This window comes from Hippocampus bargibanti, linkage group LG11 (assembly GCF_051943395.1).
Source record: "Hippocampus bargibanti isolate YZ-2025 linkage group LG11, ASM5194339v1, whole genome shotgun sequence".
Lineage (NCBI taxonomy): Eukaryota > Metazoa > Chordata > Actinopteri > Syngnathiformes > Syngnathidae > Hippocampus > Hippocampus bargibanti.
In genome coordinates, this window is record NC_142744.1 from 13,299,584 (window position 1) to 13,315,000 (window position 15,417).

General features: G+C 39.9%; 1 protein-coding gene across 2 annotated transcripts in view; it reads left to right on the forward strand.

The window, feature by feature from the left end:
• Window positions 1-15,417, forward strand: part of LOC148891672 (contactin-associated protein-like 4) — an 83,884-nt gene that overhangs the window by 27,210 nt on the left and 41,257 nt on the right. For both annotated transcript variants that reach the window (XM_089008605.1, XM_089008606.1), the window contains exons 3-5: window positions 9,995-10,188; window positions 11,345-11,492; window positions 12,914-13,129. In XM_089008605.1, the coding sequence (XP_088864731.1) occupies window positions 9,995-10,188; window positions 11,345-11,492; window positions 12,914-13,129 (558 nt within the window). The remainder of the gene's footprint in view (window positions 1-9,994; window positions 10,189-11,344; window positions 11,493-12,913; window positions 13,130-15,417) is intronic.

Genomic DNA, 15,417 nt, shown 5'->3' on the forward strand with positions numbered 1-15,417 from the left:
TGTTCCAGAAACCCGTTTGAAAACTGATTTGGTCGAAAACCGAAACATGTCCCATTATAAACAATATAACAATGTACTTTTTTTTAATCGTGATTGGACAATACAAACACGCCTGCTCACAACGGAACGCTTACACGAGGATAATGTGTCAGTCACAATGAGATGCGAAAAACGGAAGTGACATATAAGGAAGCGGAGGGCAGTCGAGTGATGCATTCAGGTGCGCTCAATTTGGTCGAGAACAGACTTTCGATTGTAAACCAAGGCATAAAGAAACCTGACATTTTTGGTTGAAAACCAAATTAGTCGGGAACCAAGACGTTTGAAAACCGAGATTTGACCATATTTGAAAAAAGGCAAGTAAAACATCCTATTCAGAGATGAATCAACATGCTAATCCATAGACTAATCGATTGCAACTCTATAACCGATTAGAGTACACGCACCAACCGGATCACAGTGTGCATGAAGCGAACAAATGAATCACTCAATGAAAGTGTGCGCCAGTGAGGAGAATACCAGCCTTGGCCTAAATGAATATGGATAATGTGAGCCAGCGACACCCGAGTGGTTGCGTCCCCTCGTTAGATTGCATTTTATCACCATCGATTCTCACCCCCATCATCAGGTTGGTTTTTTTTTTTTTTCTGTCAGCAATATTTCACTGCCAGCTGAGTGCAGCAAAATAAATCCTCTTGTTCTTTTGCCTCACCTTTAATCAAAGTTCTGCAACACAAACAAAGACCAGCGTTTGTCTGAGCCAAGCTGCTTTTGTTCTGTCGGGTTTCAGTACTTCCCAAGTTTTTCTTTTTGTCCAAAGCCTTTTGATATACCACATGTACGGTACCTGACTCATTTAAAGTCATTAAGTCATTCACTGCCATTAACAAATTTATTCGGGAATTGAAAATATGAAGTAGAGTGCCATTCCCGAATTTGTTCGAGTTTTGTTTTTTCTTGTTTGGGTGCCAATAAAGTGCTGGCCATGGCCTCTGGCAATGTTTTTTTTTCTTTTCCACAAGGGACAGCATTTCCCTTCTTTCCATGTTAGCGCTTTGTTCCAGTTTCAGCTGTTGATGAGAAGGTGTCTTCAGCCGTCATCTGTACTTTTTTGAAGGTGTCGGACGTTTCGCCTCCTATCCAAGAGGCTTCGTCAGCGAACTAAAGTCTGACTGGTCGTATCGGCCCTATTTATATATCCCTAATGTCCAGACATGGCGGCGCCGGGCACAGCTATGATAGGTCCCTACTCTCAGGTTGGGGGGAGCAGAGGACCACTCCCTGTGGCCCCACTGATTGTTGCTACATTACTGACTAACGACTGGCCTGTTTGCCCCACTCCCTCCGGTATCACCTCATCAGCATTACGAATGTTGCCTAACCTGTGTTGCTTAAGCAGGCTATTGTATGAACGATCCAAATTGAACCTCACCCCACCAGACCGGTTTAATGAAGGATTGTTGTTGTTTTATGAGAAACGCTTCTTTTACCCCCCTTTCAAACCATCTATGTTATTTCGCTAAGATTTTAACCTCATTGTCGTCAAATGAGTGGTTGCTAGCTTTTAGGTGCAAATGTACTGCCGATTGAGGCCCACTTGTATTATCCCTGCGATGTTGATAAAGACTTTTTTTGAGAATTTGTTGAGTTTCCCCAATGTACTGCTCTTTACAATTTTCATTCTTACAATGTATGGAATAAACTACATTACTTTGTTTTTCATTTGGCAGCCTATCTTTTGGATGCACTAATTTTTGCCTTCACGTGTTTATCGCTTTATAATAAGTCGGAATTTTGTGTTGCCAAAGGACTATTTGTAGTTTTTCAGAACTCCTGCAATGTAAGCTACTGCTAATCCTCTCCTTTTTGTATCTTGAGAATTTTTGGTTTCATTTTGGTTTTCATTACCTATTCTTTCTTTCTGACATTTGTTGAATGACCACTGAGGGTACCCACAGTTAGTGAGGGCTCTCCTGATGTTTTGACCAGTGACGTGCGGTGAGGTTCATGGCTGGTGAGGCACTGACGTCATCATAGTCAGATTTACAAACATATGAACTCTACAGAGTAGTTTATTCACCATTTGATTGGAAACAGTTAACGTATTTTGTTTAAAATTTCATGTCAGCATTTTTTTATATATACAAACTGTAGCATAGAAAAAAATAATTAAAAAAAACGTTTTTATCGTGTTACCTTTAGTCCATGCGCCGCTCCTTCTGAAGAAAGGCATCGATAACTTCTTTGTAGAAGCCTTCATTATCTTTCTTCAGTTTTAAAAGTCTGTCTCAACGGAGATCACTGCCAGTGAAGAAAGTCGTCCTTGATCAGTCCTGTTCCGACTGTATGTTTTCAGTCTTTTCAGTGCTGAGAATGACAATCTCGTCTACTTCTACAGCAACAAATGTGGCTGCACCGATCTCCTTTTTAATGTCATTTCTAATGACATCACCAACTGCTTCAATTAAATCATTCTGTATTCTGTTTCACAGGCTAGAAAATATAGTGGATGTCCTAAAATGAGTCGCTAGCCTGTCATCTTTCTGAGCGAAAGCATGTAAAAGTTCAACATAGTTGCCACGATGAGCAGAGCCCTTACTTTCATCATTTCCACGAAATGCCAGCTGTTGTTTGGCAAGGAAGCAGGTGGCATTGATGAGATCTTTTAAAATCTCCCGGTTCTCCTTTACCTTAGCATTGTGGATGCTGATGTTGAGTCTTCCCTCATTTTTGATGAGGCTCCGTTGTAAATTTTTCAGGTCGCAATATCCCATTTGAGTCCAGACATTGTCACAAGTTGAGAACAGAAGGCAGGAAAAGCAGAAAAAAGGTTTCTTGCTGGACATCCACACAGCCAGCCTTTTCGTGTGTACCAGTCCGCCCGAAAAGAGCGAGTATTGTGTCCCGTTGTCTGAAGCAAACCTTTTAGCTCCGGTGTTCCTTTAATTATTACCTCCTGCTTCGATTGAAAGTCCAGTTTAGAAAATTCTTTCAATTTAGATATGTAATCCTCCATTCTGAAAATGAGGCCAAGCAACACGAAAAAATGAATGCAGGGTTGCACTTTACTTGCTAACTGTTTACTGTAGCTTTCTGTCTCTAATTCTATTATTCTGCAGATGTGGAGTAAGAAGTATCTCTGGAATCACAAGCGCCCCCTGCCTGTCATGAGGCGGGAGAACTGTGTGCCTCACCTACGCACAGCGTTTTGATAAAAATAAAACAAAATAAACACTGGAGTACAGTGTTTATAATGTACTCTACATGACTCTACATTATATACACCAGCTAAACTGTAGAAATTTAGTTCATATACTAAAAGTGTTTGAACGCTTTATTAGCGATATGCAGGACAGCAATGCGGTCTCACTGCAGAGCAAGCCAGCACAGTAAGCATAGTGATTGCGCAATCCATAGCGAGGATCAGCCGGCTGGTGCCTCACTGCTCGTCTCTACTTAGTATTTGAACGGTAAATGTGAAAATTCAGCGATTTTGAAAAAAATCCTAAAACGGTGAAGTTAAATGGACAAGAACTTTAAAGTACAAATCACTGAATACATATAACTGTTTAATTCATTTTTTTATTTGATATTTCCATGACAGCTTTCCATGATGACAGGTGAGGCACTGCCTCCCCTGCCTCCACTTACTGCACGTCACTGGTTTTGACTCCAAAACATATCAAGTTTCAGCTGTTGTTCATGTGCTATATAAACCAATATGTATGTACATATTGCATTATATTTTGGACAGCCACCCACGTTTAAAGCTCATATAACTCCAGACACATATCATTTGGGAATTTAGTCTTTTTTTCTCATGAAAGAAGTGAGTCTAAGGTTTGTAACACTGTATTGAATGTTTATGTAGTCCTAAAAGTCAATATTCTGTGGGTCCTGGAATTCAAGTGACAATGACAAAAACCCTGGCACTGGGCTGGACACATTTTTGCACATTGTCTGGCAGTGAATAAGTTAAACTAAACATTGAAAATGAATTCCTTACATAAATACAAACATAAATGACTAAAACATGCCTTTATTATGCATCACAATGCTTCAATGATAAAAAAAAACTAAACTAACCAACTAACTAGCTCTCTGTAAATGTCGAGCAGTGGAAACAAGGTCAATAATAAGTTAAGTTAATAGCTATCTGCGACTGTCAATCAAAAGTGTTATCGTGTTATTTTTATCATCCTTGTAAAGTCACAAGTCTTAACAAGCTGCACTTGTTGGCGGAGTTTTCTCATCTTGAATACAAATCTCTTTTTCCAATTGGAGTGAAAGATCATTTCCCCTCCCACACTCTTCTGGCTCCCTTTTGAATTATCTTGCTGTAATTTCTCACCACTGTAATGGTTATCGTGCCATGTCGCTAGCGTTGCAACCCAATGCCGCGTGGCAAATGTTAATGGCGCCCTTTATGTCTGAGCGCTTCTTGACGCTCTCACGCCGTGCCAACACAATCACGACGAATTCAAGAACATAATTGTGACGCTGTAATCGCTTTTTCCCCCCTTAAGACTTGAATTTAAAAGTATAATTAAAGTTTAATCAAAGGCGGCTATGGGGCATCGGTGGAGAGATGGTGAATCAAGTAGAAACTGAGTCGCGGTATAATTGAATGACATAATTAAAAAGATTGACTGACTAACCAAGTAACCTGAAAAACTCAACTCACCATCGACACAAATGAAAACTCATAAGCGATTATAAAAAGCTACACAACAAAGTTAAAGTCTGGTTAACTACATCAACGATCGAGCAAGGGTGTCAAACCCATTTTTTGCCGCGGCCTTCATTGTAGTAACGGTTTTGTCTCAAGGGCTTAACATTTAGCTCAACATTTAGCCACGTCTTTTACGCATGAGCTGTTATTTAGATGTCAACTGTTTGGTTGCCCTGTACGTCAATCAACTCACACGATTGATGATAGGCTGACATCGTAATTTCTGCTGTATTTCGCGCTGTTTGAATGGCAACACCACCGCTGAGGTGTTATCGACGCGTGGAAGTAACGTGTTACACACTGATGGCTAAGGCCAAACAAACAGACTAAATAATTTCACTTACTATACTAGTAACAGTAACTAAAGCAACAGTCTACAGTTCAGTACATGAAATTGAGCATTTAGATTTTATCATCAAGTGGTGAACTCGTAGAATGCAACGATCAATTTGAGGCCGATGCATTCTGAAGCCTTGAAAAAAAATGTCACAAGCCTTTCACAAAGAGGCGCAATGTCATCTCAAATAGTCCTTCTAATCCCCCAAATAAGTACTGTTTTGTATTAACCTGTATCCCTGTGTGTTATGAAAGGGGCTTATGAATGAAATGTATATTATTTATTGTTATAGTATTTGCTAAACATGTAGCACTAAATTTGTCACCTTCGGCTACCCGTAGCAGAAATATGGCGGCGAAAAATCAAGCCTCCTGTGAAAGAGGCGTGTCCTATGTAAAATCATTTGTGACTACTTCACCCACAGTTATATAAAAAAAATACATTAGTGTGACAGAACCATTTTTTTTGCATATTGTTGAAATTCATTTTTGGAAATAATCAACATTGAAAAAAATGACTGCAGTCACTTACCAGCACCAAACAAGCTATAAACTCCCATGCTAATCACAACAACATCCTCACTGCAATATCATTAATGTCATAAACTATTCAACGATAGATAGCAGCTCAGTGCAGTCACGAACTGCAGTTGCATTCATAACTACTTTGCTGGTACAACAAATAGCTACTTCCATCTAAATGCTCATGTTAAAAAGATTAATTAATTGAAGTCGGTTTGCTAGTTGAAATAAATTACTTGTAGTTGTAATACACACGGGACTGCAAGCAACTAAATGAAGCTCATTGAAGTAGTCTGTTCTATTATGCTTGGAATACTTTGTTTTTATCTTTTCTTCCCCCCACCTCCTTTCAAATTTCTGCTGTGAATGGCAAATTTCCCCATTGTGGGACCATTAAAGGCTTTCAGATTCTGATTCAGATTAAAGCAAGTAGATTGTTGACAGAAGTAAAATTAAATAAATGCTTTCACCCACCCCGTAATGTGATAACATAAGCTGTCCACTATAGTTACCACTGTAACTGAAAGGTTTAAGGAGGTAACTACTTGAAGTGACTAGCCCACTTGAAAAACAGTAGTTTCTAAGTGAGCGAGTAAGTAGTTTGAAGTTGTTGTGTGAGCATGTGACTTTTTCATTACGAGTCCAAATGAGACTAGGATTTCCTTTCACCCTCCTGATTATCTTTTGTGATGTCAGCTGGAATGTCTTTGCATTATTAAACGTCTTGTACTGTATATGCTAAGGTCATCGTATTGGTTGGTTGGCTCCGTCGTCTTGGCAGTTGGCCTCCTTCTTCTTCGCTACGGCGGCTTTGCTTGCTACGCTGAGGCAGACAAATTGAGAGGAGTTGGGTGTCAGTTGACGAAAGGAGACAAGTGACAGAGGAATACACTCAGAATTCACTTTTGGCAAAGAGCAAATGGTCAAAAGGTGAGATGCCATTTGTTCCACGAGGATTTGTCCACTTGGATTGGTTTGGTACTCAGAGAAAGCTGGCAAACGACCTTTCAAGCAAGGGGCAGGACTTTACGAATTGATTTCAAAATGTCCTTTAAAATGAATTACATTAAATATCGTACATCACACTATCATAAATTATTCATACAATCAACACAATGACATGAAATCATATTGGAATAAACACAATTAACTCATTCACTACCAGATGATGATGCAAAAATGTGTCCACTCCAGCGCCAAAGTTTTTGTCATTGTCACTTGAATTCCAGGACCCACCGAATATGAGTTTTAGGACGACATAAACATTCAATACAACGTTAGAAACCTTAGACTCTCTTCTTTCATCAGAAAAAAAGTTCATGTCTTATGTGTCTGGAGTTATATGAGCTTGAAATGAGGGCGGTTGTCCAAAATACAATGCAATACATATGCAGTATATTGGTTTATGTAGCACTGGAACAAAGCGCGAACATGGAAAGATGGGAAATGCTGCCCCCTTGTGGAAAAAAAAACATTACCCACAGGCCATGGCCAGCGCTTTATCAGCACCCGAGTATGAAAAAAAACGAACAAACAAATTCAGAAATGGCACTCCACGTCATATTTTCAATTCTCGAAGTTAAATGGTGTGGCTCACATAATGGATGGATGAACTCACAAGATACCTTCATGTCCTCTTTGACAACATCCATAAACCTCCTCTTTGATTTTCCTCTCGGTCTCAGCATCCTTCTCCCGATATTATAATAATAATAATACATTTCATTTATAAGCGCCTTTCAAAACTCTCAAGGATACTTTACAGTCACAGGATATTTTTTTCTGGATATGTCCAAACCATCTCAGTCTGGCCTCTCTGACTTTCTCTCCAAAGCCTCTAATATGAGTTGTCCCCCCTATATACACTCTCACCTCTCCCAGAACGATCTCTACGAACCATTCAAATCTGGTTTCCTCCCCCAGCACAATACATCAGCTCTCTTAAAAGTCACAAACGATCTTCTTTTGGCAGCTGACACCGGTTTACTCTCCACCCTCGTCCTTCTTGACCTCACTGCAGCTTTTGACATCATTTCTCACCCCATCCTCCTTGACAGACTTTCCTCCACAGGGATCACCCATACGCCCTTACACTGGTTCCACTCTTATCTCGCTGGCCGCTTTCAGATCATCCAAATTAACTCCTTTACTTCACAGTCCTCCCCTGTACCTTCTGGTGTGCCCCAAGGCTCTGTCCTGGGACCTCTCCTCTTTATCACCTACCTTCTTCCCCTCGGCAATATTCTCCATAAATTTGGTATACACTTTCATTGCTTTGCAGATGACACCCAGCTCTATCTCTCCAGCAAACACGACGCCTCTCTTCCACCTTCTTCCCTTTCACTCTGCTTCTCTGAAATTAAATCCTGGTTTACCCATAACTTCCTCAAACTTAACAGCGAAAAAACTGAAATTCTCCTCATTGGCACCAAATCCACCTTACGCAAAGCTCACAGTTTCTCTCTCACTATTGACAGTTCGACCGTTTCTCCCTCCCATCATGTCAAAAGCCTGGGTGTCATCCTTGACAGCACACTATCTTTCCACTCCCATATAAATAACCCGATCTGCGTACTTCCACCTATACGCAATATCAATCGTCTTCGCCCATCTCACACCCCTCATACCACTGCTATCCTTGTTCAGAGTCTTGTCACCTCCCGGATTGACTATTGCAATTCACTTCTCCTTGGTGTCCCTCAGAAACTTCTCCACAAACGTCCAGAATTCTTTAGCCCGGATCATCACCACAACCTCATCCTTTCACTACATCACCCCTGTCCTTCAAGAGCTCCACTGCCACCCGGTCAAATATAGAATCAACTTTAAAATTCTTCTTTATACATTTAACATCCTTGTGTGTTCTACATACTTTGCAATAAAGATGATTCTGATTCTGATTTTGATTCTGATTAAAGCTTTCAGCTGCTCTGCCCCCAACTCTGGAACTCACTTCCTCTCAACATTCGTTACATCGATTCTCTTCCCACCTTCAAATCCCATCTCAAAACGCACCTATTTAAAATTGCATTTTCTGTGTAGCTTTATCTCGTTTCTATTTATAATTGTATTTGATGTATTATTGTGACTGTAAAGTATCCCTGAGAGCTTTGAAAGGCACTTGAAATAAAATGTATTATTATTATTATTATTATTATTATTATTATTATTATTATTATTATAAACACATTCCTGATCCTATCCAACCTGGTCACTCCTAAAGAAAACCTCAACATCGTCATCTCTGCTACCTCGAGCTCTGCTTCCTGTCTTTTCAGTAGCACTGTCTCAAGTCCAAACATCATGGCTGGTCTCACCACCGTTTTATACACCTTTCCTTTCATCCTAGCTGAAACCCTTCTATCACATATTACACCGCGCATTTTTTTCCATCCGTTCCAGCCTGCCTGCACACGCTTCTTCACCTCTTTTCTACACTCTCCATTACTCTGAACAGTTGACCCAATGTACTTAAAAAATAAAATAAAATAAATCAAAATAAAGTATGTGTAATGATAAAAGACAAAGACAATCCAGTGAAATTACGATAAACACACACAAAAAAGATATTATGAATGAAATGTAATATGAAATGTAATGATCATGAAATGGTAGGATTTAGAAGGAAACGTAGGGACACAAAAGGTATCACAAGTAACAATTAACTATAAAACATAAAAGTACCACAAAAAACTGACCTGTATCCGACTGGAAAACAACAATGAATCCAATTATACATCTCTTAATGACTCCGGTATACCTGAATATGAGAGACTGAGGCTATATATTCTTGGACTTGAAATAAACAGGCTGCTCAAAAAATTTCCAAGGTATCCCTCCATCATACATTGATTTGCCATTCCCCAATTTTCCTTTCATCTCTGCGTTTGACAAGTTCAAACGCCCGCTTGCTGTCTCGTCTTCCAGAGGTGATTAACCTTTGACCTTTTAGTCCCTTCAAAGTTCACATGTCACAATTTGCTTTTTCCCAGTCTTAATTAAGGGAGAGAGGGATTTCGCACCTACCACGTTCGGCCCTGCGCCTCGTAATCATTCATCCACCCCCTCAAAATCAAGTCATTTACATGACAAGAGCCCAGTTAACATGTGAAAAGAAATAAGGTTCATTCAAATAGTTCAGAAATTGGAGGGGGATCTACTCACATCTTAATTGCTTAACATTTTCCAAAATATTTCGCAAACAGCAGTTCACCAAGGATGAACTGCAAGCAAAAAAAAACCTCAAGAATCTTTAACACCAACCTCTGACACCAAAATTCCTTTCTCAAAAGTCACCTTTGTGATGGATTTTTATTAGAATGCAACAGACCTCTGCCAAAGCCAAGCTGTTTACAAATGTTAGCAAAATTCCTTTTTTATCACAATGCATGAATTTGTTTTTAGGAGCAGGCGGTTGGTCTCCGCTAGCCTCCGAATCTTCTCAGTGGTTGCAAGTGGACTTTGGGGAGCGCACCACCATCACGGCGGTTTCCACGCAGGGGCGCTATGGCAGCTCCGATTGGCTGACATCCTATCTGCTTATGTTCAGCGACACTGGTCACAACTGGAAGCAACACCGGCTGGAGGACAGCATCGGAGTATGTGCACAAATTCTAGAACCCAACTTCACACACCATTTTCCCATTCATTTCCACAATCTGACCATTTTTGAGAGTTTATGACACAGTTGAGTGCATTTCTCGGCCATGTCCACAAGGTTTCTTGGAAAATGGTCTCGTATATAAAACACAACCATATATCAAATCATTCATGCACCCCGTAACATAAGCTGGACGCTGTAGTAAGTTCTCCCTCAAGGGCTAGTGTTAAAAAGTCCCAGAATTTCACCTGGATCCCAACTTTTCAAACCAAATGTCCTTTTTAGTATCCTTTGTAGTTTTTGATTTGATGCCACTGATTAGAGTGCAGACCTCTGCCAAGGCACAGCTTTGAAAAATCTTCATGACAACATCTCACGGAAAAATTCCCCCAGTTTTCTCTCGATGTGGTTCCTCAGAAATTGCTTCACTCTGTATTTTTTGTTACACAATTCTGCTTACATACACAATTAACCCTTTCATGCACTAATAATAATAACCTTTCACCTGACAACCTGATAAGCTGTCCACTGTCATATCCGTTATCCCTGAAAGGGTTACAAAATAATACTAACCTCACTGTAACTCCACCAAGGTAAAACTATTAACCTAAAAACAGCGTCACCTCTGAAACAATTTCTTTGAGGACATTAGCCAACATGTAACTTCGAATATAAATGTGAGTGAACTTAGCCGACAGAGCTAACAAACTAGCCAAAATGTGATCGTTGTACTAAGTTCATCCTGTCTACTTGATATCTAATTTTAAGCAGATTCTTTACTTACAGACAGTGTAGGTGTTCAAATAGCTGACATGTTTTCGGCGACTACTTCCGGTGGTCTTATTTTCTGGCTAACGGTATCCTCTAGTGGACTTGTAGTAAATCACACCACACTTTTTATGTGAGTCGCAGTTCTATTGTCATAAAATAGTTATTAAGAGTTGTATTGATTTAGATAGGTGAGCTAAATGTGGACAGAGGTATCGAGGTGGCCTATACGGGAAGTAAAGATCACATGCGCAAAAGTATTGGGATACCTTCACGAAATGAAGTGACACATAAGGCCAACCAACCACTTATTGACGTATTAGTTGAAAATGTGTCGTGAAAAATACCGTGCTCCTGATGCTGCTGATGTCTTTGGTGGTCTTCAGTCTTTTTCAGGCAACGTCAACGCGGACAGCGTGGTGCAACACAAGCTGCAGCAATCAGCCGTCGCTCGCTTCCTACGGTTGCTTCCCATGGGTTGGAACCCCGGCGGACGCATCGGACTGCGGCTGGAGGTCTATGGCTGCTCTTACAGTGAGTCGCCCGCCTCCGCTAACCATCAAACTTTCATGTGGGAAGATAAAAACATCCCATCGCACCTCATCTTTTTCCCCTTCGAATGATGTTTTGTTTTCCTGCTGCTTTAACAGCAGCAGAAGCACATTCGGGCTTTCATTCTCACCTTGCTCGCTCTCTTGCTGAGAAACAACACCAACTCTGCATTTCACACGTTGACATTCAGTATTTTATTGAAGATGAGCTGGAAAGCAAAGACATGAGAGAAACGTTACTGTTTTAAACGTGGGTGGAACTCAACTTCATCTCACAGTTAGAAATTTAGATTAAAGTTACAAATAAGACTTTCGTGGTTTGCCAGGTGGTGGTGGTGGACCCTCCCAAAAAGCAAGCATTAGAGAGAAGCAGGGTGTATTTGACAAATTCTATGAAATAAAGTCAACAGTGACTGTACATTGTATACACCAGCTAAACTGTAGAAATTTAGTTCATATACTAAAAGCTTTTGAACACTTTTTAATAGCGATATGTAGAGGGACAGCAATGCAGTCTCACTGCAGAGCAAGCCAGCAGTTAGCATAGTAATTGCGCAATCCATGGTGAGGCTCAGCCGGCTGCTGCCTCACCGCTCGTCTCCACTTAGTATCTGAACGGTAAATGTGAAAATTAAGTGATTTTGAAAAAAATATCCAAAAATGGTGAAATTAAATGGAAAAGAATGTTAAAGTACAAATCACTAAATAAATATAACTGTTTAATTTATTTTGTCATTTGATATTTCCATTATGACACGTGAGGCACAGCCTCACCTGCCTCCCCTGACTGCACATTACTGTTCTAATCAGTGTTAGGGTTTCAATCCACAGGTAGAATATAAAATTAAGAGTTTGCACCCTGGGCTCAAAATACTGTACAAACAAAATTTAGAGTTTCAAATAGAAGTTTTAGACAACAGTTAGGGCTTCATAGGGCTTTCTTGATAATTGCACTATGTACAGTTTTTTTAATGAAACGGTTTTGCACATTTACAGTATACAGTTGACATTTTTATTTTGCTATGCTTAGAATATCTTGTTTTCTATCCTTTCGCCCCCCACCCCACCCATTTTAAAATCGCCGCTGTGGACTGCAAATTTCCTCATTGTGGGACGAATAAAGGTTTTCTGATTCTGATTCTGATAGTAAGGTTTCAAGACAGGTTCAAGGTTTATAAAATAGGGTTTCAAGGTAGAACTATGATGTCAAACCAGGACTCGAGTTTGAAAATTTAGGGTGTCAAGAGAGGATTCGTGCTCCAAAGAGGTTTCAGAATCAGGTTTTGAGTTTGAAGCTTGGATTTCTTGTCCTTATCTTTCTTTTTGGGTTGATCAAATCAGGGTGCGCACTACACAAAAAAAAGAATCCTTCTTGTCATTTGTATCCTGCCTCACAACGGTCAGTCTCCGACATGATGTCATTGGACGGCAAGGACAGCGCGGTGACGTACTGGTGGAGCCACGACAAGGAGAATGATGAGCAGGAACTGTCACTCAAGTTCAAGAGTCTAAAGAACTGCGGGACCCTACTGCACGCCCGAGGAGCCTCGGCACTCGGACTCAGCGTGGAGCTCAAAGGAGGAAGAGTCCTCATGGCAGTCACGGGACAACAACAAGACGGTAAACAACACGCTCTCCTGCAAAATCTTCACAGTTCATATCCTGCGTGAAGATCATTTTTACTCATTTGTGTGTCCCGCTTTGATTTCATATTTTTGTCATTAACTTGGCGCGCTCAAGTGAAACTTGAGGGAGGATTTTTCATATTCACCGCTCGTTTGGAATATTCACTCATAGGCAATCATCTTTTTGTCTCCTTTTGATGAAACTTCCCATTTGCTTGGCTTATCTACTTCTATTTTCTCTTCAATGTGTTTTGCTCTTGTCCATTAACTCATTCATTGTCAGACATACAAAAATATGTCTATGCCAGTGCCAGGGTTTTTGTCAGTTACTTGAATTCCAGGACCTATAGAATATTGAGTTTAACTACTACATTAACATTCAATGCAGCGTAAGAAACAGACTCTCTTCTTTCATCAGAAAAAAACGAGTTAATTCCTAAATTATATGGGTCTGGAATTATATGATCTTGAAATGAGGGCTGCTGTCAAAAATACAATGACATAGACACATTCGTTTATATAGTGTTTGAACAAGTTAAGCAATACTAAAACTACTTTTGTTTTTTTATGACTTCTATGAAGATATTTGTAGGACTATTATTGGATTGGTTTTGCCTTTATTAGACTCGCAATGGAGAAATTTACATTTCACAGCAGCAAAGTGATAAAAGGAATTATGTTAGATTAGATTGACCTTTATTCGTCTCACAAAAGAGAAAATCCCAATTTACAGCAGCAAAGTTATGAGAGGAAGAGGAAAGGAAAAGAAGTAGAAGAACAAAATACAGGAGCTGCTATGAAGGCAGCCACTTTCGCGGCACTATCTTGAAGTCAAAATAATATTACACAACACAAAAGACACAGACAGTTGTACAATCTTAACCACTTTTCTGCACTAGTGGATCAGGGACGCTATGCTGAAAAAGCGCACACATCTGCTACGAGTTTTGCAAGCAAACATGGCGGAATCTATTGTAAGTCATATGGCTGCATGATTGTATTCATCCAATTGGTGTCACTCAAACATGCGTCGTTATCTCGCTTCAGTAACAAAATAAGATATTTATTGCCCGAATTGTAAATAAGTTGTTGACAAGAAGACAAAATCCCGCCTCCTCATTTTGGGATGAAGATGTTTTTGTCCATCATCTTCCTCCTCAGGCTCCCCCGACACTTCCAAATACATTTTTAACAACTGCTTTGTTTTTTTGTTTTTTCCTGGAGCTTTTCCTTCCATTGCTCTCCCTGCAGAGCTAGACTGCGGGGAACCTAGCCCTGCTAATTTGGAGCCGCCAACGCTCATCTAAGATTTATAACATCTTACGTTTGGCAATATTGGCATCTGAATATTTTTCTTGTTGTGATGATAATGATGATGATGATGATGATGAGAAAAGGCAACCTGACTTTGAACCTCCTGCTGGGAGACAGCATTGTCTTCAGAATGTACAAAACTTTTCCTGCAACTTTTTTGATGTCTTGTCAAAAAGCGGTACTTGCATTTAGTTGGTTTAGTTTTTAGCACTTTAACCTCAGAGAACAAATAAATAATCGACATGTTTTTCATTAGGAGAGGGGTGGCGGGTAAGACGATTCCAAAAACAAGGCGACGCAGAGCAAAACTCATATTCTTCTCAAATCATGTCAGACTCTTGTTGGTAGGCAAAATTAGCCTTTGGTGGAGTCCAATCATTTGTGCCAAGAGGAAAAAAAGAAATTTCTTCCTCACACAATAGAGAAGGAACAAGGACACCTGGCTACTACCAAATAAAAACGAACATTTTGCATTGATCTGTATTAAATATAAAACAATATATCATCCAATTTTTTAATACAAATTGGAATTGTAGAAAATAGTTACAGTATTTTCCGGTGTATAAGGTGCGCCCAAAAGGCTTGATTTTCTTTAAAAGATGACCCTGTGCCTTATACGCTGATGTGCCTTATATATGAAGTCATACTGAGCCACAACAGGTCTCGCAACTGCTGTCAGCAGCTACCGACTCTTTTTCCCCCATAGACGAAATACTGCATAACCCCAGCTTCTACTGTAGCGTCTTATAATGTGGTGTGCCTTGTATATGTTTGTAGATTTTATTTGGAAAATCCTTTTCATTCATTGACAATGCGCCTGATAGTCTGGTGCGTCTTATATATGGAAAAAGTTTGAAAATACACCATTCATTTGGGGTGCGCCTTTTACTCCAGTACGCCTTATACACCGGAAAATACGGTATTTTAGAATCTAGGTTACTTACAGACTTTTTTTTGTTAACAAGACAA